Below are 25,078 nucleotides of genomic sequence, written 5' to 3'. Positions count from 1 at the left end.
GGAAGCAGGATAGAAGGAGGGACCAGGGAGGAAGCTGTATCCTTCCAGGTAATGTCTCTAGGGACCTGACTAAACAGGTCCCCTCCTGACTGCACATTCAGCTGCTTAACGCATTAGTACACTGGGACACCACTGATTATAGTGTCCCCATGATATAACTACCTTACCAAAGCCTGGCCTGAGTGTAGCAGAGTTTTGGGGATGATGCTATTTATTTCTTATTTTTTATTTTTTTCTCATTGAGTTTATTGGTACTTTTTAGGTATACAGTACAGTTACATTCATCATTGGGATCTTGTACCTTCACATGAAAGATCTTGGTTGTCATTTTTCCCCCATACCCCTGCCCTCCCTTCATCCCCTCCTCCCTTTCCTATTTACAAAAACTTTATTTCCATTTTTGTTTTCTCAGATTTTTTTCTTTTCCCTTATTTCCTTTTCCCTACCCTTCCTACTTCCCCTACACCTTTAGCCCTTTTCTTCCTATTTCATATTGTCAATTATACCATTAAGATCTTATTTATAATTACAGTTTTTCACACTAGAGAAACTGTTTGGTATTTACATGTGTAGTTTATTTATTTGACTTAAGAGTATGACTTCAATATGCATCCATTTTCCTATGAATGACTCTAATTTCTCATTCTTTATGGTTGAGTAGTATTCCATTTTATAGAAAAATCATTCTTGATATAAACCATAATATTCTCCCCTTGTTCCCCAAAAGACCTGCATGCATCTCTCTATAGAAAATGCATATCTAAGAGTCACTGTAGTTTTAATATTCCAGCATTGCTGAAAAGTACAAGTCTAATGTCTCCCATGTGACTCAAGGTAAACCCTTAAATGTAAGCCCCTGTAAACAACATTTTTTTAAATTAAACACTTCCAACGTACAAGGGAACAAGCTAAGCATTCTCAAAGGGAGTAATAACAGAAAAGAATATAACCAAAACAAGACCAAAACCCATTTGGGCAAGCATTACATCCTGTAGCTCTGTACCAAGCAACCAGGGTAAGGTGTGGCAAGATATGAGTTTAAAACGGCTTGGGTGGCTGCATTCCTGTAACATTGCCAGTTGCAGTCCTCATGGTTTTTCTTGAGGATGTTTTCCCCCTCCTTGTAGTTGTTTTTCTCAGCAGACGTTCTATGTTCCTGGCATCTCCAACTTCCTGTGGCCTCTACCATACTTTTGGCTTCACTCTCACAGCTTCCTCCACTGCCCTTTCAGAGGCATTCTGTCTGTCTCCCAGCTTCCGCAAATATGGAGAGAAGGCTCTCTGACCCCACAATTCTGACATTCTTCAAGCCTGTAAAACCAGCACCACATGGATGATGCCAAGGCTTATGCCAGTTCAAGCAATAGTTAAGCCCTTTGCATCCTTGCTGCATGCAGCCTTGAGTAAGCAGGGTTTCCTCAGGCTCTCTGATCTAAGTAGTTTTTCACTTTTGCACCTTTAAGCCAGCAAAAGGTGAGATGTTATGGATTCCTGAGATGCCTTCAAGTCAGCTTTCCTATTGTCCCGAAGAAAAGTACTTAGCTTCTTTATAATGCCAATATTTTCTTTTCAGCAATCATGCTGTCCATGGCCCCAACTTTGCAAGTGACTCCTTTCTGGCAAAAGTGGAAAGTTTCTATATCTTTTCCCCCTATCTTTTGTTCCTGATTCTCAATGTAGATCTGGCTGAAAGCTACTAGCAGTACCAAAGCCACAGCTCAAGGCTGGTTCCCACTTCTCTCATACTAAAATCTGTCCCAGTCACTTTCCTTGATACTGGGACATAATACTTGACACCCACAACTTAAAGGAGGAGAGGTGAGCTGGGAGTATAGCTTCATGGTAGCATGTTAGTCTATCATTCATGAAGCCCTGGGTTCAATCCCAGCAACACGTAAAAAAGTGCTTTTAGTCCATGGTGAGTAGGCTATAAGGGAGAATGGAAGGTTACAAGGGTATGGCAAGAGGAAAGCTGCTCATCTCATGGTAGCCAGGAAGCAGGAGAGAAGGAAGAAGCCAAAGAGGGAAACTCACCCTTTTAGGTTATGCCCCCAGGGACCTGCCCTCAAAAAGGGCCATACCTCCTCGCACACTCAGCCACCAACCTCAACAGCGGATGAATTATCTGATAAGTATGGGACCCCCATGATCCAGTCATCTTCCAAAATATCTGTACATGAGAGTTTTATATGACATTCTAAATATAAGCCATACAGCTAGAAAAAAAAAGAAGTATTCAAAAATTAAAAGGATGGAGAAATGTCAAAGTCATACAGGAGCTAACCTGAAGATTTCAACAGCCAAAGCTGAAACAATCCAAAGAACAAATAAATAATACAGTATTAGATTATAATCAGAAGTATTAAGTGAGCATCAAGACCATACTGATATAAAAATCTAAATAAATAGGATAGATTTCCTATTCCAAAGAATTACAAATAATTTATATAAAATATATTCTGTTCTATAGGTTAGTCAGCTTTGTATTACTATAACAAATACCTAAGATAATCACTTTATGAAGAGAAAGGTTTTATTTGGTTCACAGTGTTTCAGTCCATCATCACTTGGCCCAATAATTTTGGACCTGGCCTACGATAAGACTGTACGTCACAGTGGAAGTACCTGGTAGAAAATCATTTAGAGTGATATCTCTGCTCACAAATTTAATTTATTCTATGATTTTGGAAAAGATGGCCAAGTTTGTATTTCTTTAAGAAAAATGGTTGTGATCATGTTTGTCACCTAGTGCAGAGTCTGCAAACAAAAACAAAATTTTGCCAAGCACTTCTGTTTGCAAACCAAATTGTACTTTGTGGCCAGGAAACAACTGAGAGCAAGATGAAGGAGTCAGAGTACCACCATCCTCTTCAAGGGCATGTCCCCAAATGACTTCTACCTCTTGAAGGATCCATCACCTCCCATAATGACACCACTCTGGGGCTAAAGCTTTTCATGTGGACCTTTGTGAGAAAGATCCAAATTATAGTAGAGGTAGACCTCAAAAAACTCCTACCCATATTCTTGAGTATGGACTGCACTCACCAATTCGCTTATAAGAAGTAGAGCGTGAAAAATGAAACAGAAATACTTTTACGGTGGAGAAACATGGAGCACTGACCTTGGCCAAGTTAGTATTGTGGCAAATCACAATGATGGAACTACAAATATACCAGACACAGTAAAATAATCATGCAAAAAAGACAAAATCTTAATAAAAAAGAAAAAAAATCCAGGTGCTACAGTTTGAATGTTTTCCCCCTCCAAAATTCATACTGAAATGTCACACTACTGAGATATAGGACTTCTAGGAGTGATGAGGCCATGAGAGCTATTACCTTTTCACTGCCTTTTTTTTTGGTCCTTCTCCCTTCCTCCATTTAATCATGTACATATTAGTAAGGCCTTTAGTTCTTGGACTTACTAGCCTCCAGAACCAAATAACCAACAAATTTCTGGTCATTACAAATCACCCAGTCACATCCAGACATGGTGTTGTAGGCCTGTAACTCCAGTTACTAGGGAGCCTGAGGTTGGAGGATTCCAAGTTTGAGGCCAACCTAGCAATTTAAACTAAATAAAAGGAAAAGAGAATTTGGTGGCACAGTGCTTGCCTAGCATGTGAAAGGCTCTGGGTTTAATTCTCAAAATGGCAAACACACACCTTAGTTTCAGTTACTCTGTTACAGCCACAGAGACAGATTTAAAATGAAATGAAGAAAACTCTCCATTAGTGGATTGCATTTTAGAAGAGTACATAAAGAACATAAATTCAATGAAATAAAATTCACAGCAAAGACGCTAAAACAAAAGAATACAAAGGGAAAAATCTATTTAAAAATAAAATTCAGCCACGGAGAGATTCCACAAAATAAAAAATCTGGGCATAAAAATACTATCTATGATCAAAGTTCCAGTAATTTAATTCTTTTTGATATAAAAGTATGATTAAACAACAGAGGGCACTTTGTCTATAGAAACTAATTTTACAAGTGTATTTGAAGTAATATTAATTTTCCAAAATATTTTAAAGTCTTTATTTCATATGTTAGTCAAATGACACTACTTACTTAAAATACTGCATGAGAAAATTTTGATAACTTTTAATACTGTGACATTTCTCAGTTTCTTACCCTGACATTAGAAGGGTCTTCTGGGAATTAGTATTTCTTATTGAGAGAAAATATTTCATGATTCGAGATTTTCTTTAGTTTTAACTATTACTGAAATTAAAGTAACACAAGCACTCGCAGGGAGCATGTGGAAGAGGAAGCTGTCCATGTTAAGGTGACTGGGAAGGGTCTGGGAGGGGAGAACACATGTGCCTTTGGCAGACAATCAAGATCCAAACTACAGAACAATCCAAAGAAAGAAAAGCAAGGATGGAGAGAAGGGAGAAGAGAAGAGAAAGCAGGAGAACACGGGGCTGGGGGAGCCTGTCATCTGCAGTAAAATAGATGGCACTGGAAGACATTATGTAAAGTGGAATAAGACAGGCATTAAAAGACAAATGCTTCGTATTCTTATTCATATGAGGAGGCTAAAAAAATTGATATCAAACAAGAGAACACAAGGGTGATTACCAAAGTTTAGGAAGGTCAGTGGGGATAAAACAATTTGGATAACAGGTACTAAATACTGAAATAAGTTCTAGTGTTCTGTAAACAGGAACAGAGACATTAAGCAAAAAGCAGTGAAAGGACCCAAATGCCTGAAATAAGTCAACCAACTGATTATGAGAGATGATAAGAGAAAAGTCACATCACAAGGTAAGGTAAGGACACCTATGATGGAGATATAAATATGAAGAAGTAACTGTATTAAAAGGGATGCTGCTCCCTCCCTTCTCCTTTCCTTCCTTCTCTTCCCCTTCTGCTCTCTTCTCCTTTCCTTTCCTTTTAAATTGACTATTATGCCTGGCAGGTAAATTCCTAGCATGCCAAAGGTTTTTAGACAAAAGTTGTGGGGATATGCAAAAAAAAAAAAAAAAATGAGAATCAAGACTTGCCATGTAAAGGTACATGATCCCAACAATGAATGTAACTGTACTGTATCCCTAAATGTACCAATAAACTCAATTAAAAAAAAAAAATTTTCTAACACAACAAACAAGAATCAATATACTTTTGAATATGTAATCACAAAATGCATACATCTTATGCATGCTCCCAATATCATACTTTTACATTAATTGTGTACATACATTTTTAGAGACATTTCCATACGCTTGGCTTGTGCAATTGCTTCATCGCGCTCTTCAATGGCTAACTGCAGTCTAGACATAACAGCTTCATCACGTTCCCTCTGTGCAAAATACACTTCTTCGACTAGAGCTAGCAAAATAGATAACCCATTATCAATCAAGGAAAATAAAGGAGAAATATATACATGTGTTAAAAATTTTTAAAAAAAGTTATTTTAAGGGACATTTATTCAATTGAATTAGTATAACTTAATTACTTCATAAAACATTAGTTTTAATAGCTACTGCAAAATTGAGATACAAATTCACCCACTTCAAAATTACACAAGTGAAAAGTCTAAGAACAAAAGTGAGTTTTTTAAGTAAAGAAAATTCATAAACACAGCAGATAATGCATAAACACTTTTACAACCACATGAGCAATCTGGCAAGATTTACTAAAGTTAAATATGTCCTTATTCAGTAACCTAGCAAATCCATTTCTAGTTATGCAATCTATAGAAATTCTTGTACGTGTGCAAATGGAAAATATATAAAAATACTTACTGTAACATCGCTTATACTAATACAAATTTACTAATAACCCAAATGTCCATCAACATGAGCAAGAACAAACTGCTATACATTCAGAATGGGACACTCCCTACCATTTAAAATGAATTAACTATGAACAGATGAACAAACCTCAAAAATAAAATGCTGGCAAAAATAGCAAGTTAACAAAATAAAACAACTGCATCTACTATTTATACAAAGATGCAACTAGTGAATATCATAAAACAAGCATGACAACAATAAACACCAAATGTAGGATGGGCATGACCTCAGTGGGATCTCTTAAGGGGAAAGGAAAAGGATCACAAAGAATAAAAGGGGCAGAGCTGTGCTGGACAGTGCTGCACATCTGCAGTGAACAGGTGGATACAATACAAACGGCATCAGTTAGATTTGTACACTCCGTGGGGAGATTTGATGTCATCTAAAATGGTCTTTTTTTTTTTCTTTTTTTTTTTTTTAGTACCAGGGATCAAACTCTGTGCCTGTGAGGCAAGCAGCAGAACCACTGAGCTAAATCCCCAGCTCAGTCATTTCTTAAGCATAATTTCAACTGTTAGTGTACACGAGACCTTAATTTTTAAAACGTCACTATAATGTCAAAGAGATTAAATACCAGATCACTGAAACAAATATTATTTATAATGTCAAACAACAAAATATACATAGAAAAAAGGGTCTTTTAGTTTATATAATATTGAGTTTATGTTCAAGGTTTGTTATAAATTAATAATCAAGATAGTTATTGCTGAATTACTTAAACTGTAAGTTGTAGAAGAGACAAATCCTGATATAGGTACTGTATAGTATTTTCATGATTGTGTGCATATCTATAAAACGTGATGTGCAGTGGCAAAGCAAAAGCCAAAACTACTTCCATGAAACTATGCCTGAAGAAAAAAAAAGTATATCTAGCTTTTTGCATTTATTCTTCACAAAACATTTAGCAAACGTCTATTCATCCATCTAGTCTTAAGGGTTATGTGTATAATATTCTGGTAAATCCATAACATACTGGAACATACATTGTTCACTACAGGGAGACAAATGGTACAGAGAAAGACGGGCAGAAAATGCAAAAGGTAGGAAAGTGGGTGAGCTCAGTAATAAAGGCACTGAAAAAGGAGGCTGCATGAGAGTGATTTTGCAGATAAGAAATAGGGCAGGTTATTTGGGAAGAGTATTCCTTTTTAAATGTGACATTTTAGAACATTAAAATACAGGAAGAGGAGATGTGTATTTATGCTCACATAACATACACGTGCAGGCATATATGCAGGTTCCTTCTTTCTCAATAGATAGTGAAAATATGCTAAGCCAGAGAACAAATAGTGTGGGATTTTGGGTGCTTTTGAGAAAAAACAGCCATGCCAATGTGGCTGGAGTAGACTGAGGGAGAGAGTTCTGGGAGCTAATCCCGGGCCTCATAAGCCATAGTAAAGATTTTAGACATCCTTTAAGCATAATGACAGGCATTAGAAGGTTCTGAATGAGGAAATGAGAGGGTTATATGTTTGAAATGGAATATTCTGCCTCCTAGTTGAGAAAAAGTTGGGCAAGAGTGGAAACAAAATGGCTGTATCAGTCATCTAAGAATTCACTTCAATAACTCCCATAATGGAACATTTAATCGCCTAGAAATAAATACAAATGCTAACCTTGAATTTGGATATCATATTAAAAGATTTTCAGTACAGGAACAATTCAATCTGATCTGTGTTTTAAAGAGACACATCCAAATGTTAGAATACTGATTGTATGTGAAAGACTGGTGTGGGGGGAGAAAAGTTGCAGGTTGGATTGTATATGCTTCTTAATTACATAACACATCAGTCCAGATGAAAAATAATATAATTTTGAACCAATGCAATGGCAACAGAAATGAAAAAAAGAAATGGGTTCCGTTCATAAGAGTAAGACAATCGAACCTAAGAGTTAGGCATTTACTAAAATAGAGAGCAAAAAATACAGCTGAATTTACTAAGCCACTCCTCAATTTTTTCAGTAGTACAATCTATAAAATGTGGAGGTTAAAATGATAATTGCTCTCTACTGACACACTGACTTTGAAGCCAAAAAAAAAGATTTCTCCTGGCATTCAAGGAAAACATTATCTAGAGCCCAGTTCTAGTTCTGTGTAAGGTACAGTAAACACACTACTTTCTCTCCCGAGGAAGGCAATTGTACAGAATGTATGGAATGCACGACACAGCTGTTCAATCGATAACATCAGAATTCAAACCACTACTGAAATGGCCATGAGACTGCCATTTTATTTTACTTTTGGGGTACCCAGCCTGAATTCAATGTGACCCATCTGTCTTAGTCATTTTCTTGTTGCTAGGTTACAGTTCATGGCCAGCCAGCTCCAGAGCAGAATGGCATGGCAGTGGGGCATAGCAGAGGAAAAACAGTGCACTTTACCATATCCAGGAAGTAGAAAGAAGTAAGGGTGGAGCCAACGAGTCAGACAAACCTTGCCAGGTTAGGTCACAGTGACCCACCTAATGTGACCAGACCCTACCTCCTAACTTCAAGCCAGCTGTAGTGCTACCGAAGTCCAATCACCTTCCACAAGCCCCACCTCTGAGTGCATGAGGCTTTGGGGGACTATTTATAAACCATAACAAGCACCAACTACAGCAGAGAACACTGTGGTACATACAAAGGTATAAGAGTAGTTTTCTATCTGGTTGGAGAAAACTCCAAAGAGCTTAGAAACACGGGAAATCTGTTGTTTATTTAACTGTATTTCTAAATGTTTAACTTCACAGGCAACCTCACAAGGAAGGCATTAGTAGCAGAAAAACTGCTGGCAAGAAGAAAGTATAGTAGCTAAAACTGTAAGGGAAGAAAACCTTACTTCCCTCTCCATTTGGTGAACCCCGAGGAAAATGGCAAACCTTGTTTTTCTCTTGGCTCCTCACACTACGAATTAATAGCAAAAGTCAGAGGTTCATACCCAGAGGATCAAAAAGAAAAAACCACAAAAATCCAGAAATCAAAGGAGAAATGGTAGAGAGCAAGGATCTTAAGAAAGCAACACCAAGTCAGGCCACAGTGACCCGCCTCTTGTGACCAGAGCTATCTGTAAACCTAAGCAGTACATGAATGAATCTAATTCTTATTAGCATGCGAAAGGCCTTGAGACGTAAATTTAAGAAAAAATTCCACCCAATTCTAGACAGACTACTACCAGGGCACAGAAAAGGTATATTAGGACTGATATTGGAAGCATAGCTCACAGAAGGTGAGTGGGCTGAACCTAACAGGGTAAACTGTGTGCTAAAACATCAATAGAATGTAAATAAGAACCAGAATCTCTTAATATGCAAAATGTCCAAGATAAAATAAAAAATTATCTGAAATAGAAAAACAAGCAACAAAAATAAAAATGAAAATAATTCCCTCTCTAAATCTCAACTTGCATGAGAAAAGAGTTGCTAAATGGCAAAGGAGTCACAATTACCTGAAAACGAATTTAAGATGGCTATTATAAAAATGCAGTAAGAACCGGGATTTAGCTCAGTGGTTCCACTGCCTGCCTTGCAAGCACAAGGACCTGAGTTCAATTGCTGGTACAAAAAAAAAAGAACATCACTTGTAAAACATTCTAGAAGCAAAAGTTAAAATCAAACACAAAGAAACATGTTATAAAAAGAAAACAAATTTTAGAACTAGAAAAAAAAATCACAATAAAAAACATATTGGATAACCTAAATAGAAGAATGGAAACAGAAAAAGCCAATGAACTTGAAGTATATCAATAGAAATTGAATCACTGAGGAAAAATGACCAAAAAATGAGCAGAGTGTCCAAACTGTATGACAAGAAAGGTTATACACTCTCAGAAATAGAGGAGTATAGGGCCGGGGATTTAGCTCAGCGGTTTGGTGGCCTGCCTTGCAAGCGCAAAGATCCGAGTTCAATCCCCGGTACCAAAACAAAACAAAACAAAAAAAGAAATAGAGGAGTATAGTGGTTAAAAGAAAAAAAATTGAAATAAGGGCTCAAGAAATTCCCAAGTTGCAAAAGACATAAACCCACAGATAAAAGCACCTAATCTAGCGGGGCGTGGTGGTGCATGCCTGTAATCCCAGTACTCTGGAGGGGAGGCTGAGACAGGAGGATCGCTGTGAGTTTGAGATCAGTTTGGGCTACACAGTGAGTTCCAGGTCAGTCTCAACTACATACTGAGACCCTGTCTGAACCACCCCCCAGCACCGAATCTAAGTAAGATTAATCCAAAAATCCACTCAGACATAAAATAAGACAAAGGATAAATCTTGGAAGCAGCAGGGAGGCACTATTTATGACAACAATAATTCAAATAGTTACTGATTCCCCATAGAATCCATGAAAGCCAGAGAGAAATGGGAAAACATTTTTAAGGAACATAAACAACTGTTACACCAGAATTCTACATATTGTAAAAACATGCACCAGGAAGGAAGGAAGGAAGGAAGGAAATACTTGAAGGAAAAGTAGGAGAATCCATAGACAGCAGGTCTATCCAAAAAGAATTGGTAAAGGTTCTTCAGAAAGGCAAATAATAACAGAAGGAAAATCTTAACTGTAGAAATGAAGGAAAAACAAAAGAAACCATAAATATATCGGTGATAGTAAACTAGTCTCAATTTCAATAAAATAGTTTGGATAAAAAATTTAATACTGGTGTGTGATGTGTTTTCAGTGTATACAAATGCAATATAAGAAAGGAGTCCCCTAATATGATTAAGTTTTCTTTTTTTTTCAGTACCAGAGATCGAACTCAGGTCCTGAGCTTGCGAGGCAGGCAGCAGAACCACTGAGCTAAATCTCCAGGCCTATGATTAAGTTTTCTACATATCAACTGAAATGGTAAGGTATTAATTCTAAATAAGTTGTAAATAATTACATATTTACAAATATGGAAGCCATGAATAATGAGAACTGATTATATTTTATAATCCATATAGCAGTCACTAATACAGATAGATAGATAGATAAATAGATCAAAGTCTATTTGGCTACTGAAACTGGAATATAAAACAGCTTCACATAATACAAAAAATGACAGAAGGAAAAAACCTGAGGAACTGAAAAATAGGGAACAAAATGAAAAAACAAATAAAATGATAACCTGATCTCATATATAGATAAGCACAAAAATTGAAGATAAAGACAGTCAGACTGGATTTTTTAAAATGCCCAATTATATATATCAAGAAATTCACTTTTTAGGTCAGGAAGTCAACACTGGAAAAAAAAAACCCTTACTTCATATATATTGATGCAAGTACATTAAAAAATCAAAAGATGAGGAAACAAAAAATAAAGTTGACATGGCTAACTTATTATCAAAGTACTCATTAGAGCAAAGAAAATCAATGGATGGGTAAAGTGATGTTAATATAAAGATAGAGAATTCTAAATATGAATGCACATACATGAAGGAAAAACTAACAAACATGAGTAAAACAAATCACTAATTATGTTGGGAAACTTCAACGTGCACTCTAATAGATGAAGTAAACAGAAAATAGGAAATAACATACAAGAATTGAATACTGTTGTCAACCAAGAAGAACTAAATGACATATTTATAAAAGACTTTACTCAACAACAGTAAAATGCACATTCTTTTCAAGTGCACATGAAATAGCAAAATACACCAAATATTGAGTCATAAATTAAGCCTCAAAATTTGTAAAAACTGAAGTCATATGAAGGATGCTTTCTGGCCATATTGGAATTAAAATAAAAACCAAAAATAACAACAAAGGGTTATAAACATTATGTACTGTAAACATGTAGTAATAAAATTAAAACTAAAAAAAAAAAAAACACAATCCCAAGCATTTGGAATTAAATAACATATTTCTAACTAAAATATGAATCAAAGTCCCAAGAAAAATTAAAAAATATTTTGAACTGACAAAAAAATGAAAATGCATCAAAATATGAGAAAGATAATGTAGTGCCTAGAGAGACATTTCTAACATTAAAAGCATAAGCATGTACAGAAGATCTCAAATCATCTAAACTCACATCTGAAAAAAAAACTAGGGAAACAATTAAAAAACCCAAATTAAGCAGAAAGGAGGAAATAAAGAAAATAATAAAGAAGCTGATATAATTGAAACTAAGAAACAAAGATAACTGGACATCGATAGTCATTTGAAATCATTGAATTTAGTAAATTTCTAGCTGGAATGATCAGGACAAAGCCAGAATGCATAAATGTATGTATATCAGTAATGAATAAGGTGGCATTACTATAGATACTGAAAGGAAAATACAAGAATATTATGAATGTAATATCCCAAATTCACTAATTTATATCTGATAAAGTCACTAGCAAATATCAATTAGCAAAGTTCACTGAAATTTAGATATTTTTCTAAAACCTTTCTATATCTAAGATTATATGGTTTTCCTCTTGACTTGGTTTGTAAAATCGGTAATTTTGATTTTTTTTTCCTTTGTGGCACTGGGGATTGAGCCCATCCCAGTCCTTTTAAAATTTTTTTCTTTCTTTTCTAACACAGGGTCTCAATAAATTACTAGGCTGGGCTTGAATCTGGGATCCCCCTGCCTCATTGTTCCATTTGACTGATTTTTTTTTAAGTGATAAACTGATTTTGCTTTCTATAAAGTGAAACCCAGACCTAAATGTAATACTTACAGCTATAAATCTTCTGAAAGTAAACAGGAGAAAACCTCTGTGACATTAGAATTAAACCAAAGATATCTTAACTATAATAACAAAGAATGACCCATTTTTAAAAAACAATAGATTGGACTCCAATCTAATTCAACTAAAAATTTCAGCTATTCTAAACAGAGTGATAAGAAAATAAAGCCATAAGCTGGAAAATGATCAGAAAACATATATCTGATAAAAAATGTATATCCACAATAGAAGTTTTAAAACTCTCAAAACTCAGTAATAAATAGCACATTTAAAAATGGACAGGGCCAGGGATCTCGCTCAGTGCTTCCACCACCTGCCTCGCAAACACAAGTACCCAAGTTCAATCCCTGGTACCAAAAAAAACCAAGAATTGAAGCTCACATTATCAAAGCAGATGTATACAAGGAAAGTAATCACATGATTAAGTGCTCAACATTTTCAGTCATTATAGAAACCCGATTTAAAATGAGATAAGACCATATACTTATTTTAATGGCTAAAATTTAAAACTGAATGTATCAAGTGTTGACAAGAATGTGTAAAAACTAAAATCTCATACACTGCTGGTTAAAATGCAAGACAGTAAAATCACAGTATGTTCATTTCCTTTAAAAATTTAAATATATTTCTACCATAAAATTCAGCTATTCCACATAGAGGTGGTTTACCAAGAGATATAAAAGCGTATGTCCATACAAAAATGAACATAAATATACATAGCATATTTATAATCAGCACAATCTATAAATAACCAAATTTTTATTTAGCAGACAAATACATAAATGGTATGACAAATTTTGCTTGGAATAGCTAAATAAAAACAGGCATAAAATCAAATGCTTCTAATTGTACAGATAAACTTAATTAGGAAATTGTTATGAACATAACTTTTGGAAAAACCAATATTTCTCAGCATGATTTTCATAGTTTTTCTCAAGACCCCAAGATAACAACATTACTGTTATGTGGCTATCTATGGCTATACTATTCTTCAACAATATATCAATTAAACTTTGCTATTTTGAAATAAATTTCTGTCCAGAATGTAGTATACAAAAATGAATTTTACTTTTCCTTCTAATTCTACAGTCTTCTTTGAGGAAGGACACACATTTTATACAGTATAGGAAGTAGCATGGTATATGGAAGATTACGGGGTTTTGCTGATATCTTAAGGTACTGAAGTTCAACAACCTTGTTTCTATAAGTTTATTAAATTATTTTAGTTGCAGTTCAGATATATAAAATGGATGTTTTATATATTATCTGTTTTATATATCCAAATGTGGATAGTTTTAGGAAAAATTAAATTAGATAATATACAAAAGCTTTTTACCAAATAAAATGGATCCTAAATGAATGTCAGTTCCATTCTGAGTACCGTTAACATTCTCAACCCACAAATGCACAATTCTTAGATGTATTAATGTGACTTCATTCATAGTCATATGAATAATGTGATTTTGATTCATTTGGACCACTCATATATAAAAAAATCCAGTTCTAAATTCCTCCTATTTTAATCTTCTTCATTGGCAGGCAACAATTATAAACAGACTGAAAGAAGAATAATTATTCAGAACTCATTATATATTGTATATCACAATTACATAAAAGTTAATACAAATGTTTTTAAATGTTTACATTATAAAAATCTTGTAATAAGCCAAACAGCATGTAAAATAATGACATAATTAAATTAGTATGTATATCATATAACCTCAAATGTTCTAGCATATTATAGTAAAAATGCTAATTATTACATTTTAAACACCAACAGTTTTCCTGTTTCTAGAAAGCATGACTAGATGTTTAAAAGTAACAGTTCAAGTTCTATTTATCTTTACATACAGTAGCATTTAACAAAAGGAATAGGGCTAGAAATATATAGGATTTAATAATAAATCTAGTCATCTCTATCCCTAAAAGTGAGAAAAAAAAAAAGAAAAGAAAACTTCATATAAAGGATTTATTTGGTCCTATGTAAACAAAAAAAAAATGTTTTTCTTTATAATGCTGTTTAAAATCCAAAGAGGTATATATGAATTTCAAAGAAATTATCATTTATTTATTTTAAAGTTAAATTAGAAAACACACATACAACATTTTAAAAATCCAGTTATATGATCTAGAAATAAACAAATTCAAAATTAATGTTTTACTGAATGGTAATTTCTAACATCTATTGCACGTAAGATTTGATTATGAAAAAAACTTGTTCTTTCTAGAATTCAGTATTTTTAAACCACCAATATACAACCTTCAAACATTTTTTGTAAAGAAAATTTAATTGTAAACATTGAGCTTTTCCAAGGTAGATGACTATTACAAAGTTCACTAGAAAATCAATATAGCATTTTAGTTGGAATTTGCTCATTAAACACCCACAGCTCTAATGCAAATTATGATGGAATGAATAAAGCAAATACGCATGCTTCTTTCTTTTTATTAAATGTAAAATCTACTGTTAATTGCATCTCGTATGTCATACAAACTTTTCTCCTTAACCATTAAATAGAAGCTTTAACAAAAGTCATTAGAGATTCTCTTTCTTTGACTTGAATAAATTTCAATATTTGTTCAGTAAAGGTTCACAGCAGTTAAATTACATTAACAAATATTATTAGCTACTATGTAAGCCAACCAAGTAAAATACTTATATTGTAGTTAAAACAAATCATTGGGTGTTTACAATAATATTTGGATATCTCCATTTTTAAACATGGTTATCAAATATCCTGTAATTCTTAGTCAAATGAGAAAGATTCAGAGAGGATCACCCCTACCTCCCTACCACCAAATACTCAAATTTGTTTAGTAAGCTAATTGTTTTCTAATATGGACAAGAGTAAATATGAAGAAGCTGAACCATACTAAGTATGAGTTTATTGAGTCAAAGCAGAGTACATATTTTCTCAGTAGAACCCAAGTCTATTGACAAACCCATAGTCTATGCTTTGCAAACTACTTTTAAAATACAGTACAAGTGAGACAGTATATTGGAAAACATTCTAGTTTAAACATTGGATCATGATTTTCTAAATAACATAATTTGAAGGATAGACATTTCTCAGGAAAAAGAATCCATTTGTTAACATCCTCGTGGTCGTTACGCAAATATAAAATTAGAGAGAGGGAAAAGTGAGATTTTAACATATCAAATAATCAATTTATTTTCCAAATTTCTAATCAACATACATAATACAGAAAATTGTTTAGCAAAAGAAATGTACTTTACTAAATATTAAAGAATTTCAGTTTCTATGAATATCTACTATTACAGCTTCACGTGAAATATAAGCATTTTGGAGGGATTTATGATGTTAAATGTGTTCCTAGCAAATGTGATAATAATTACCACATACATATTCCAAAACCATAAACATTACCCCATGTCTTTTAATATCTTTAAAATTATAAAGTTTTTCTTTGCATAAACTGGATACTGGGAATTTTAAAATAGAGGCTAATGTCCTAAACCAGTAGAAAATAAACATTTGAAGTGGTCTGATGCTTGTTTTGTCATGACAATGCTCACTTATTTTTCCACAACAGATTGTATTTCTAAAACTGGATTTGATTTTTCAACATTTTATAGAATTCTTTTATAAATGTTTTTTGATTAAAAAGTAATCTAGTCTCATAAAAAATTGGAAGCCATAAGTATTTCAAAGTTTTAAGTTCATATGTAATAAAAATAAATAGGATGTGTTCATATATCCTAGAATATTCTTTAAAAATATGAAAACGTGCATGGAATTTTATCATTTGGGTAGGCCATATTTTATACAACTCAGATGTTCTTAATATTACATTTTACACTGTACACTGTTGTCAACTATTCAGTGTATATACAACACTGTAATGAACATTTCTGTGCACAAATCTTCATATACACACATATTTAATAGGAAAAAATTTAAAAGTACATGAGACTACATTAATATCTACATTAATATCTGCTGTCAAACTTTTCTTTGTAAAGTTCCTATAAATTTACACTTAGCAGTATAGAAACTCTTAAAGATTAATTAGGAAATTTTATGAACTTTTGTAAGTTTAAATAGCAAAACTATAAAACACAAATTTATACAATAATATCCTCAATTACACATATTTATATTTATTTGTTTACAACAGATAATTCAAGGATAATATAAAATCAGATTTAAAATATTGATATTAGATTTAACATATTATTATTCCTGAAGTATTAAAATCACTATCAGTAATCTTATGTCTTTTAAAAGATAATTTTAATATATATTTTACTTATTTGCTACATAAGCTATATTACATTTTAAGATACTAGTGTGATAATTATGTGAAATGTAAATGCTATCTAACCCTTTTTCAATATGATTTCCTCCTTGGAATCATTAATCAAACATGTCTTATCACTTCCTAAAGTTTTATTATTTTTAATGTGTAAAATATACCAATTACATATATTCCCAAATGCTTGCTATGCTAAATTCCAGTATGCCTAATCATATAAAATATTTCCAATTGTAGGTCACTGTTGCACAACAGATTCTGTATCCACTCAATCTTTGTTTTTCCAGAAAAAAAGAATAAATCTTCCTTGGAAGAGAGGATACAAAATTGGGCATGCTCTGTTCTCGTGTTATGTGGCCTGATACTTGTCAAAACTCATCCTGATTCAAAGAATCCTGTAGCCAAAGATAGTAACAGAATCAACATCCTATCACTATTTTACCCTCTGTTCTACATAGAGCTTGGTGTCTGTTTTTATCTGAAATTACTAGTCATATTCTAGAAACCCTTTTTTCTTACAAACTAAAAAATAAATGTGCATATATATTTAATACTCCATTATAATTTAATGCTATTAAGGCATTCAAGCATTAGAGTAAAGGCAATCACATTTTATTCACGCTTACTGTTGTATACATAGAAAAATTATATGTTTTTGCTTTTTTGTGGGTTTTTTATTTTTTTATTATTATTTTTTTTGGTACTAGGGATCAAACTTGGGACCTTGAACTTGTAAGGCAGTTGGAACCACTGAGCTAAATCCCCGGCCCCATTTACTTTCATAAAAGTAAATACACTATTTTCTATACTTTTTTAAATGTAGGACTAATTAACTTTTATTCTTTTTAATCATTAGACAGTTGACATAATCTGAGCTATGATATAAAGTAACAATTTTTGAACAAGAAAATAATGTAAACATTTTCTACTGTACCACAATTTTTATCTTCCACTTTAATTAGTTGGGCTGTCTTGATATATCTGCTATAATGATAGGTTACACATCTATATTTTTAACATAATTTACATTTAACTTTAAGACAAATTTAAATTGTTAATTTCAGGGATCCTCTGGACAATCCTCTCTTCTCTACCAATAACAAATTAACATTCCCTCTAATAAGGAAGGACTGATAATATTTTTGGTTATTTACATATCATCAGTCTATATTTGGGTTCATAGAAAGAAATCTATGTTTAAAGAGAAAAAAGCAGTTTATATGGTTGCTCTGTCAGTCTGAGTAAGCTAAGCAAATTATTTTACCTTTGAATTACATGCTAAAATGTAGTACAATAGGTAGATAGATAAATAGACAGACAGACAGACAATTTATAAACACAAGACTTAGCAACTAAGGAGTTCTTTTGGCTAAAACCCAATATTGGCTTTATTTCAGTTTAATTGGAAGAGGATCTCAAATTCATCTTCTCCATGAGATATCAGGAACCTGGATTTCTCTTTGTACCAAAGGTTAATAAGAAATGTGTCTGCAAAAGTCAAACAGCATTAAATACCAAAAACTGATTATTATTCTACAGGAGTTGTTCTGTCATTCATAATCTCTCCATGCTCCAACCTTCCACAGCTAATCTTTAATGGATGACATGCAAGAAAGAAAAATAACTAACATATAAAGCAGAGGCTTTAACGTGAGCTTTTAAGAAAAAGAAAAATAAGGACCCTAAAGAAATATAAATATTTTAAATATCACAAAAATAACCTAAGAAAACTAAATATTTTTATGCAAAATTTAAACATAATCTGAATATTGTAAATGCAACAGAATAATAAAAATGAAAGGGACAGTAAACATTAGACAATGCTTACTAAGACTGGTTAGAAAAAAGAAAAGGTTTAATTGAGCAAGCTATTTTAAAAAGTTAAAACCACAGTACTGAAAAAAAGCAAATAAACAGATGCAAGTCTGACCATACAATATTCTCTTACTGTCAAATTCAACTGGATTCAAATATATTTTGAAATGTTTATAATTTAACCATTTCTCAGGTGAGAAGAAATATTTACCTCAATGAAAATATTTAGCGTTTTTGCTGTAATTATTTAGAATATCCCCTAGTTTGTAAAGACCATACATGCTAACAATTGTTAAACTATATATTATCTATGCTTCTAATTTAATGAGTCAAAACACACTAAAAAGTCTAAAACAGCTACAAGGAAATAAAATTTTTCCAATGTAAACACATCGGGAAGACTGAGCTAGTCGTTTCAGCTTTCCCAAACACTTAGTATTACCTACTTATTGTACTTTTCCTTCCTCTCTTTGTAGATGTTTTTACATTTTTCCACTTTTTCAAACATTATATAAGGTAAAATCTAAAAATTAAGGAAAACAGTAAACCAAAATTTAAATAATAAAATGCTTTATAAATTACTCAAGCCAGGTGTCGTGGAGCATGCCTATAGTCCCAGCACTCGGGAGGTTAAGGTGGGAGCATCTCTGTGAGTTCAAGGCCAGCCTGTTCTACACAGTAAGCCTTGTCTAAAAATACAAAAAACAAAACTAAAAAATTACTTAAAAAAAGAAAAGCAATTCTTTGTGAAACAGCACTATTATAAAAAACTATGGACTATAGTATTTATACTATATTTATTATGGGATAGTTATTTCTATCTACAAAACTAACAGAACACTGAATGTGTTCCCACTAGACAAAGAAGTCTTGATAAAAAACAAGATAGGAACCCATAATAATCATTTATTAGCTTAATGACCATTTACTGAGTGACTACAGGTTAACCACATCATAAACATTATCTCACTTAAATGTCACAGCCACTATTAGAAGATTTTAAAGAAGGCTTGATGAAACAGTTATCTGTTACACACAGTAAGTGGTACAATGATTACAAGAAAGGTCTGAATCCAAAGTCTGAGCATGTAACTGCTATCTGTACCTGCATGATGTATTATAACTGAGAAGGGTTGCAGGCAAAAAAAAAGAAAACTTGAAATCTAAAACCTGTCATATTTGGTGATGTGTATTCAGTACCTAATGCAGTATCAAACATATAACAGAACCTTAATAATCATTTCTTATTTAATTTTCAAAGAAGTTAGTTTTGCCCTGTGAATTAAGTACCCAATAAACAGAATTATGATGATAATGTATGATAATGTACAAAAATAATGTATGATAAGGAAAAGGATCAATCCACTGAGATTTGACCATCACAGAAGTCACCAAGTTTCAAAATATCATAAGATCAAATAGAATAACAGTTTGTACGCTGTAAAAACAAACAGGGAAAGAAAATTCATAAATTATATTTAAAACCTTCTTTTTGGTAAGAACAGTTTGCCAAAGGAATATGAGCCCAAACATTTTGTATTTCATTTATTTTGGATTCAGATTTTAGTAAAATGTGTTAGTGCTATTAAGTGTGTGTGTATATGTGTGTGTATCTGTCTGTATCATCAGAAATGTTTTACAATCCAATCCTTTATTTCCAATATTTTCATACATTTTTCAGTTTATTTTTCTTTTCAAAAATCTATGAATAGTAAACCACTTTTAATTAAAAGGTAAATGAATAAAACATCTTTTTATGACTTCTACCATTAATGACATCAAAACTAAGAATTTCAGAAAGATAAAGTGATATTACATTACATTAAATCTATAACTATACTATCAGTTATATATCAGATATTTTCATGCATTATCTCTAATCCTTAATCTGTTAAATTATTTAATATTCACATTGTTCATGTGAAAAAGTAAGCTTGAAGAAACTAAGAAACTAAGAAGCTCAGGTTTACAGTCACTATTAAGTGTTAAAACTGTGATTTAAATCTGGGTCAATCTGACTCCAGTGCTTTCCATCTGCCCATCTGCTTCAAACTACTTATGAACTGAATACATGTTTTACGTGGTTTTAACTGTATCATATTCTGTACATTACACAATGATCTGGTAAAACAAGATGTATGTATGTATGTGTATGTATGTGTGTGTGTAATATATATATATATACATATATATATATATTACACAGCACACATAGAGACATAAAAATAAACATAAGAGGAATCTGAAAGACTAGAAAAACAGCATGGACAAAATGGCAAAACTGGATCACAGCCATCATGTGTTTTTTATAAAACTTTGGTTTATGATCTTTATGTCTTAACCCTATCATAGGAATTATTTTAAGATTAGCATGAAGTCACTTTTTAAAATATCACATCTTTTGAAAGTAATGTTTACTTTTTCAAAAAGTACACATTCATGGTAAAAGACCTGAAAAGGGCAGAAACTGTTCGCTAAAACGTTAACAGCTTCATTTAAAATTCATCAAAATTTGGCTTTTTATGTTATATACATGTACAAATATATTTTTAATGAAATCATAGTTTCCCTCTGCTTATTTCGCTTAACACTGAGTTTCATTTTCTGCAATCATCAACTATTCTTCAGAAAGTTTTTAATTACTGCACAATGTCTTGTAACATAAATATGTCATAATTTAATAATTCTCTTACTGTTTGGTTAATGATCTTGCCACAATTAATGCTATATGAAAACCCTTATATAAAATCTTTGTACTTTATATATAAAAATAGATATTTCTTTAGATGACTTCATATTTTAATTAACATTTTTAATTCTATAGACATACGTTTTTGCATCCTATTTATTTTCAAAGTTTACTTCAATGTTTTTGAAGTATTTTTTTGTGGAACTCTCTGTTTTTTAAACATTTACTTTTGCTTAAGAATACTACCATACTTAGATATATGTGCATATTCATAATATACTTCACCAAATACACTTTTTGATATAAAAACAAGTAGTAATACAAACAAGCATCCACACCTAAATGAATTATTTGTTCTTCATGTAAGAAAGCAGGAATACATGACAGGTAATCACTGGCCTATACTGCTCCTCTTATTAAAATAATAAACATGATATCTTTTGTTGATGTTTTTGCTTTTTGTCTGCACTTGGTACTGATCAAGAAGATAAGATTATTTAAGAATACATATATATTCATGTAATGATAACTTATGAAAACAGCTTAAGAACCACCATGGAACTGAAGTTACTATAGTTTCAAACAAGTGCATTCTTAAACAATTCATTATTTATATTTTTTCTGAAAGTTCACCACAAATTCTCAATCCTCCTGTTTCAGCCTCCCAAGTAGGTGGGAATATCAGAGTACACCAACATGTGAGGCTAAAAGTATGGTGACATAAAAATAATTGTTAATATTTAAAGTAAAATAGATTAAAGTCTTTTAAAAATATAAGTGAAATATTTGAAGATATGTTTTGAACAATAATACTTTAAAATCTTTAGAAGATTTTCATTTTGTATCATTTTGTGATAGGTTTATAGATTGCTTTGTTTCAGAAAAACTACATAGCACTGCTATTTTATCAAGTTATAAAAATACATGACACAACTTTCAGATATTTAACATTTACTAAAAAATATTGTTATTAATGATAAATACATGAATAAAAACTAACCAACTTCTTTTCATGTTATACACACATGATTCAAATTGCTCAATCATGGGAAATAATTATATATCAATGAATAAAGATTTGCAGTATATGCTTAGTTTTATATATATATATATATATATATATATATATATATACACACACACATATATAGCTGAAAAGTAAATATTTTTCCCTAATAAGTTTCCAACCAGAGATAAATAGGCTATGCAGATATATGAAATTTTCCAATTACTTCATCAAGATATAAGGAAAGTTAAGTTTGTAACAGTATACAAATGTACTTTGTGTGTTTGTGTGTGTGTGAGTCAAACAAGTCAGTAAACTTTGAAGTTGCTATAAACCTATATTTGAATTATTTACTTTTAACATATTATTAATTTTTCTTAAAATATATTACTCTCTTTCAAACTGAAACACAAACAAAAACTTTCTAGTAGTTTAACATTAACAGAAAGTAACCATATGGCATTCAGCTGGAGTATTTATTTATGATCACTTTGGCTACATTTTCATAGTACTATTTACTTCTATTTATCACAATAATATTTTGAAGATAGGCTATATAGTTCATCAAACCTCTGCCCTAAAATTCTCAAATTTTTTCACATACATAACCAATTTAAGTGGCTTGGAAAGCATACTTATAACCTCAGATTAATCACATAATTATTTCTTAAAATTGATACAATTGGTGTATAAATTTTAAGTAATCTATCAAATGCCTCTGGATGCTAATGTCTATTATTTTATTAACTTCATCTTCCTTAAAACACAAAAACAGTGTGAGGGAGAGAGCCACAGGGACTTACATGATGGAGAGCATAAACTTTGGAATTACCTGATCATATCTGTAACAAATTACAGATATGTTGAAAAATTCTCTCCTTGCAAGGACCCGTGAGTAAAGATAGACTCCAAAATATATTTAAGGCAGTGATTTATAACATTAAAATGTGGCAACCTTTCACTTTAATCTCAGAGAAAACATCTCTATCATCACTATCAGATTTCAACTTATTAATTGCACAAAACAGATTTTTGAATCAAATGCAGGTTTCCATTGGCAATGAATATATGACTATCTCCATACAAAGGAGAAGTATTTCCTCTCAACAAGCTAAAACAATAAGTGGTATTTGAACTGCTGGTTGAAAGGTAGAGGCACTGGTAATCATTATTTCCCCTTGTTTGTTCAGGCCCTTCCAACAAAACAAACAACCTTTTGTGATTGGATTGACATGGTGTTAACAATGCATTTAATGCCCAAATCAGTATGAATACAGGTAAAGCTCTCACTAATACCAGTACCAGGATGTTAAAGCCACCTATTTTCTAAGCAGCCAAAAAAAAAAGGACAGTGCTTCCCTCCTTTGGCAAATAAGGGAGTATGCTAGTATTCACCAAGATACATCATACAAAAACCTCCGGATGATTCTTCAGGCCGCATGCTAACACTCAATACTATACCTGCTGTCTTTTCAGCAATTGTAGCTTCCATTGCTTTTTCTTGGAGTTCCAGCTTAAACTTTAATTTTTTCTGTTCTTTATTTTCTTTAGTCAGTTTTTCTTGAAGCTAAAACACATTGAAAAACATGTTGATTTTATCTACAAACATCTTTCACAAATATAATCGCAAAGTAAAATTCTGTTTTTTCCTAACCCTTTGTGCAATATTATATTTAATTGCATAAATATATTAAATCCAAGTGAAAAATTAAGGTTGTAACATATTTTATAAAGTAATGGATATTTTTAATTATACAGAAATTATAAAAACACAAACTTAGAGAGACATTGTTATTAAAATAATTACTGCAAAAATAATCTCATTTATTCTTTTGTTTTAAAGCAAAACCGAAGAGATTCACCTAATAAAATAACCAATAGCACATTTTTACAGATTCTCTTCGTAATTCCAATATTTTGAAACAAATGAATAAAGATAATCATCTTAATATCTGATACAAATCTTTTGTGAATGTTATCTCATCATATTCCATTTAAATTGGCACTGGCATCTGACTCATAATTGGCATGTAATAACTGATAAATGAAAGTACAGAAAATGTCTCATGCTGTCATACAGAATGGTTCCAAATTTTTTTAAATTTCTTTCTAGGCTTTTGTCATTTGTTTTTTTCCCAGACATGATCAACATTCCTAACATCATGCTTCAATTTGATTAGGTCAAACAATAAGAATATTAAAAATCAGAAAACTAATAATATTAAAATCAGAAAAGTATGTAGAGTTGCTTTTAAAAAGAAAGGCACAGAAAATTAAAATTATGCAATAATATTACTTAGGACCCAGAGGAATGTAACTAGAATAAGAGTTAGAAAAGAAAAATAAGACATACTATGACAAATGGTACTTAATAAAATGAAATAGTATGTAACACCACTAAACGACAATATCACCAAGCCTTCTTACTTTAACATTTAATTTCATTTACTGAATTATAGAGTTGAAATACAGGGCACAGATACTAACTAAACACAAAAGAAAAGTTAAGAAAGTAACATAAAACCAATGCCTAGTATTTTTCATTTTTCATAATGGTGAAGTTAATTTAAGTTTTATAATTGCAAAACTTGAATGAGTCTTTCTTTTCTTTTGGGAGGTACATACATATGGTACCATAGGCTTACAAAAAAAACAAAGTGACATTACAGATCAGCAAGACAGGAAACAAAAAAAATTATTTTCACAGCCAATTATTTAGGTCAACTATATTCTGATGGCAAAGAATGCAACAGTTGGCCAGGGATTTAGCTCAGTGGCACTGCACCTGCCTCGCAAGTGCAAGGTCTTGAGTTCAATCCCCGGTACCAAAAAAAAAAAAAAAAAAAAGAAAAAAAA

At 32.0% G+C, this 25,078-nt stretch overlaps 1 protein-coding gene across 7 annotated transcripts in view; it reads right to left on the bottom strand.

The window, feature by feature from the left end:
• The window catches only part of Mipol1 (mirror-image polydactyly 1), a 301,689-nt gene that overhangs the window by 216,754 nt on the left and 59,857 nt on the right, over window positions 1-25,078 (bottom strand). For all 7 annotated transcript variants that reach the window (XM_010632664.3, XM_010632658.3, XM_010632659.1 and 4 more), the window contains 2 exons: window positions 23,684-23,789; window positions 5,204-5,333 (listed from right to left, as the gene is read on the bottom strand). In XM_010632664.3, the coding sequence (XP_010630966.1) occupies window positions 5,204-5,333; window positions 23,684-23,789 (236 nt within the window). The remainder of the gene's footprint in view (window positions 1-5,203; window positions 5,334-23,683; window positions 23,790-25,078) is intronic.

Source organism: Fukomys damarensis, unplaced genomic scaffold (assembly GCF_012274545.1).
Source record: "Fukomys damarensis isolate Sample0158 unplaced genomic scaffold, DMR_v1.0_HiC HiC_scaffold_17, whole genome shotgun sequence".
Classification (NCBI taxonomy): domain Eukaryota; kingdom Metazoa; phylum Chordata; class Mammalia; order Rodentia; family Bathyergidae; genus Fukomys; species Fukomys damarensis.
This window is presented reverse-complemented; position numbering and strand designations above follow the sequence as displayed.